At 38.5% G+C, this 5,766-nt stretch overlaps 1 protein-coding gene across 2 annotated transcripts; it reads left to right on the top strand.

The window, feature by feature from the left end:
• Positions 1-2,306: 2,306 nt before the first annotated feature.
• Positions 2,307-5,187, top strand: LOC147854717 (plant/protein). 2 transcript variants are annotated; one of them, XM_087331653.1, is made up of 7 exons: positions 2,307-2,535; positions 2,942-3,091; positions 3,486-3,704; positions 4,113-4,234; positions 4,339-4,502; positions 4,618-4,772; positions 4,852-5,187. In XM_087331653.1, the coding sequence occupies exons 1-7, from the start codon at positions 2,311-2,313 to the stop codon at positions 4,942-4,944; spliced, it is 1,128 nt and encodes a 375-aa protein (XP_087187779.1). In that variant the 5' UTR covers positions 2,307-2,310; the 3' UTR covers positions 4,945-5,187. The 2 variants fall into 2 exon arrangements, with proteins under 2 accessions (XP_087187779.1, XP_087187781.1); XM_087331655.1 differs by having other exon boundaries at positions 2,319-2,530; positions 2,931-3,091.
• The last annotated feature ends 579 nt before the right edge of the window (positions 5,188-5,766 follow it).

Genomic DNA, 5,766 nt, shown 5'->3' with positions numbered 1-5,766 from the left:
GAGAGTTCGTAGAGTGGGAGTAGAGAGGGTTCGAAGAGTGCTTTATATTTATAAGATTTAAAATAAATAAATAAATATTTATTTATCCCTTGTGTACTCCCTAGTCCAAGACCCCCGTGGTCCCGCCCAAGTAACACGCGCGCGCGAAACTTCGCGACACCGCGCGACTAATTGCTTCTGTTAATGACTTTGGTTCTTCGGGGAAGGTCAAGAGTAAATCCTTGACATTGTTGCGTAAACCATAATGAAATTGCTCCATCAATGCTTGATCATCCCAAGGGATATCGGCGGCGAGTAGGTGGAAATCTATAGCGTATGCAGATACTGGATAAAAACCTTGGCGTAATCGTCGGATTTTGTTGATTGTTGTCCTTATGTTGTCAGTATCTCCAAAACATGCTTTAAACTCACTTATAAATTCTTCAAAATTGTTTCGTAATGGAGATTCCTTTTCTAACAACGGAGTGAACCATGCCAATGCTGAGCCACTAAGTAGAGTGCCTACTAGTCCCACTCATGATGCATCAGTGGGATATCGAGAAGGATGCATTTGAATCACTAAACGTACCTGATTCAAAAAACCTCTAAACTATGATCGGGTCCCATCAAATTTTGCAGGAAGACCGATCTTGGGGTCTTTGTGAATCCCTTGAGTGCTTGATCCTTGTTGTTGTAGTGATACAATAATCGCTTCAAGTTGTTGTACACGTAACGTCAACTCCCCATGTTGTTGTTTTTGCAACATTATTTGTTGAAGATCCCCCAACAAACAATGATTTTCTTGTTCTAGTGCTACAAATTTCTCTTTTAAGCATTGGAGCTTAAAAAATAGATTGGTATTCCTGAGCGCTAACAGTTTCCATTTTACTAGGGAGGATAAGAGGATTAGTAAGAAGACTAGAAGACTAGAAAATAGGAGACCGGAAAGAAGACTAGAAAATAGGAGATATGTAAGAAGATAAAAGGAAGAGGAGGAAAGGAGGAGACAGAAAGAGGGAGAAATCGGTTCAAACTGTCAGGAATAGTACTGAGACAGAGAAGAAATTAGTACTAAGAGAGGAATATTAGTACTAAGAGGAATAGAGGGTGTAGAACACTCGAGAGAAGGAGAGAGAGTGAGAGATCGAGGGAGAGAAAATGATGATAACAACGATATATTATGTGAGAAGAATATACAAGGAAGGCTAAGAGGCTTAAGACTGGCGTTGAACCGATTTGGTTCGAAATAATGCCTTGTGCCTCCTTTTATAGTGTGCTTAGGAGTAGTCCTAAAGCTTCTAGAATGTTCCAGAGAAATCTAGAATATACATTACTTTTCTATAGTAAAACTTAAATAAAAATAATATCTTACATATTATAATAGATAGTGTAATGGTCAAGAGCTCGACCCATGTAACATAAGGTCATGGGTTTGAGTCTTGTCATATCATGACAACCAAGACACTTTTGAGTACAAATATTATCCGATGCCAACCACGACAAAGACACTTTTCCGTTTTCTTTTCCATAACAACATTTGTATTGAGTGTGACACCATTTCAAGAGCTTTCTTCGACCATGGTAGCAAAGGAAGATAATAAGACACTCATAGAGACCCATAATCGATTGGACCACCGTAAGTAGTACATGAAAAAGCCAGAATTGAGACCTCCAATACATAAACTTATCCTACAACCTTAGGATACCCCCACTCAATAAGTTTCACATGAGAAACTGCTTTCTTCTTCTATTGCCGCTGCTTTTCTTGTTTTGTCTAGACAAATCAATTAACAATTAACTCACAGAGAAAAACAAAAACAAAGAGACTCAGAAATAGAGAGACACAAAAGCCAGAATTGAGACCTCCAATACATAAACTTATCCTCCAACCTTTTGGATACCCACTGAATAAGTTTCACATGAGAAACTACTTTCTTGTTCTTCTTTTCTTGTTTTGTCCGAACAAATGACATGAGAATTTGCTTTCTTCTTCTTCTTTTGCTTTTCTTGTTTTGTCTGGACAAATGACAGGAGAATCTGCTTTCTTCTTCTTCTTCTTTTCTTGTTTTCTCTGAACAAATCACATGAGAAACTGCTTTCTTCTTCTGCTGCTTTTTCTTGTTTTGTCCGGACAAATGACATGCGAATCTGCTTTCTTCTTCTTCTTCTTTTGCTTTTCTTGTTTTGTCCGGACAAATCAGTTAACAGTTAACTCACACAGAGAAAAAACAGAGAGACTGAGAAAAACAGAGAGACTGAGAAAAACAGAGAGACTGAGAAACAGAGAAAGACACAAAAAACAGAGAGACAGAGAAAGAGACAGAGACACTGATGATGACGATGACTGCGATCGCTATGACCAAACCTTCTCCTGCCATCGCCCTCACCATAGCCAGACGTTGCCTCCCTTCCCATCGTAACCCTCGGACCTTTCTCATCAGCCATACTACGAAGAAGAGTTTCGGACTTCATCGCAGAGGCGTGATGTGTAGTAGCGTCCTTCATGCCTCTGCCCATGCCCATGGTCATGATCAAGTCTCGCAGCCTCCTCCTGCGGTAATCCCTTCTTCCTTACACTGAAACGTATTTGAACAGAGAGACAGAGAGATAATTCACATGTATATATATATAGATAGATAGATAGATGGTTGCTAACCATTGCAATTGTGGGTTCTGTTTTGTCTGATTGTTGTATTCTCTACCCATGGATATTGAATTTCTTCAATAATCTTTCTGTTTACGTTATCCTTCCTGTCTGCAACGATGAGTGTGCATCGGCATCCTCTTCTGCTATTTTTTTCTTTTTAAATCTCTATATTCTATGTCCGGGCACCTTTGTCTGTTTGTCTTCCTAAATATCTAAATTCCTCATCACATTAATGAATGATGTTTGAATAGATTCGGTTGAATTTCTATTCTTAGTATCACTATGCTGATATATTGGTTATAACTGTGTATGTAGCCCGAGGTACCTTTCGTGAGGAGCGTGATCTCAGCTATTGTGAAGCCTTACTTGGAGAAGAACCCCACGGCCATGGCAGCCTTGGATATCATCCGGAAACACAACAAGGCTTCCATATGCTACGATCATTTTGCTTTCCGGACCTTTGGGGTAGATCTCTGTAGTCTTTTGAATAACTACTCTATGGTGTGGGTGATAAAAACTCAAATTTTGTTATGGAAACATGTCCAATTTGCCTCATGATTTTGGAATTTATAATCATTCATAAGAGTAGATGGCACCCATAAAATAAATTTAGAGAAACAAGGAGTGGATTGATAAAGAGCTGTTTATAAGTAGAAATTCACACATCTTAATCAATTGATACGAAAGGCAATATGCTCACAGTAAAATTGTGGTCTTTCATTTGTACCTAGTAAGTCCATTGGAACTGGCAAACCTAGGGGGTCAGTTACCTTGCCATTGCCATCACTCTCATAGGAAAAGTGCCTGCAATTGTATATGGTCATTTCACGAACACTTCTTGAGATTTTGCTGGTTTCAGGTGGAAGGATGTGGGATCAATTCCATTGCTCAACTCTTCTTGGACATGGGCTATGAGGAACGAGATGAGTTACGATTTCCAGCAAAAAAGTTAAGAGCATTGTGGTTCTCTCCTCCAAGGTGGGCCCTTGAATCTGAAGGGGGTGATGCAGTAAATGGACCTTTGCCGAGAATTTTCATTTCGGAGCTCCTTGTAGAAGAGTTGTCCCCACAGGCTCAGGTTCATTTCTTCCTCTCTTCAGTATATAATTATCTTATGTGCGTGCATATTTCATGAATAAGATCCATCCTTTCAAATACAATAACAGTTTTGTATGCATATAGGATCCAACAAAAGTTAAAAATTAAAGCTTCACGTTGAACTCAAGTGAAGAGAAGAAAAAAAAACCTTTTTTATACTTTATTCATATACAAAAGGCTACCATTTTAAAGGCAGTATACACTGATTGAATAAGAGAAGGTTGCATTTTTCGTGTGAAATATCCACAGATAAAATGAAGGTTTTGAAGGGAAAAATACATAAATATGGTTTTGATATTCAGATATTGAAAAATTATGCATGCTGATGTGTGTCAAAAATCATGTATCTAATCAAGCCACATGAACCCATGATATGAAATTCATGCAGGCTGTCATTGCCAGATACATAAAATCAGGTACACAATTTTCCAAATATGCCACAACAGCAAGTGTACTGAATACACTTACATGGTCAACACCCTCTTTGGACGACTATCAAATTCTAGCAAGGTGTAGAAATGTTGTCCTCATTATACTGATGAAATGCTTGTATGACCCTATCTATACATGAATGTGTATATATACCTTTATTGGGGTGCTTATTCTCAATGCAGTGAGAGTGAGTATGCAGCATGGACTCTCGTAAATGGCTACGCCTTGAATCACCTCACGGTTTCTGTGCACCGGTTAAGCTCAGACATGTGCAAGGTCTCTGGGCTGAATCAGCTTCTACAGAAATCTGGAATCAAATTGAATTCGGAGGGAGGCACTCTGAAAGGTCGATTCAGTATTATATATGGCAGAATATATCTCTTGAAACCAACGGACATTATTGATTGTTTTCATAATGTCCTAACATTCTATGTCTCTGTCTCTTCTTGTTTCGGTAACAGTGAGTCCTGACGGTAATCTTTTACAAAGCTCTACAGTTGCGGATTCCCAGTTTTTCTGTTTCTCTGGGAATGAGGTGAAAGTTGTTCCTGCATCATATATCGAGTTTGCTGAGCGCTTAGTGCTCCCAGAATATGCTGGCCTTCCACCCTCTGAGGTTGAAATTTGTGTTTTTACTTCATTTTGTTAAATTGTGAGATATTGCTTGACTTGGCCATATGTATATTTATGCACAGATAAAAGAGTGGCATCGGAGGGATGGTTTTGAAGTTGGAAACGCTGATAAAATATTTGAGAGTACCTTCTCCGACCAGACAGGAGTCAAATAATATTCTTATCAATGCAACATGATCATTATCATTGTAAATATGGAGAATACAGCAACATGGGCTTTATCACTGTAAATATAGATGGCCTCTTTTCAGATCTTTCAACAACACTATATGGCTTGAAATCCAGCAAAAATATAGTTTAGAAAATGTCAACGCTCATTCAATTATTGTAAGGAATTTGTTTAACTTAACAACTCTTAAATTTACCATTTCTTCTCGCAGGAAAAACTGCAACACCAATTATGCATCATTCGAGCTTAGCTAGCTTTCTGGTTGGCCCCATGAGAGAAATTTTCTCTTTCTTTATCTTGTTTCCATCGATTGTCACATAATTCTCATAGCTCTAGCTCTAGCTCATGAAGTTGCGCTTATATTGCTATGCATAAGGATAGAGTCTTACTCATCTTCCTAGCTTAATAACAAGGCGCTGATCTAGTTGACGCTGTATGGAATGTTTTGGACATATTAGCCCACTTATTTCTCTGATGTGTGCCTTTGCATGTGTTAGGTCAAATATTTAACATATGGCCTACTCTTTCATCCTATCATGAGCTTCTTTCCTCTATATAAAATCGCTATTCCGATCCATTGATCAGCTTCTGTTTACAACTCCACTCTGATCAGACCCTCCCTTTTTTTGGCAAAAGCTATAGTTTATGGCTAGTTTTGAACTCCATTTCATGACAGCTCACATAGACATAGATACAAGTACCATCCATGCACATGTCCGCGCTGTTACTACCATAAATTTTGTTATTTCAAAATCAGGTAAATACCATATTGCACTTGGTTCACTTTAGAAATGCAGCTTACCACTTA

This window comes from Azolla caroliniana, unplaced genomic scaffold (assembly GCF_043228905.1).
Source record: "Azolla caroliniana isolate FFs.n. ecotype wild unplaced genomic scaffold, voAzoCaro1.0.p SCAF_15, whole genome shotgun sequence".
NCBI lineage: Eukaryota > Viridiplantae > Streptophyta > Polypodiopsida > Salviniales > Salviniaceae > Azolla > Azolla caroliniana.
This window is presented reverse-complemented; position numbering and strand designations above follow the sequence as displayed.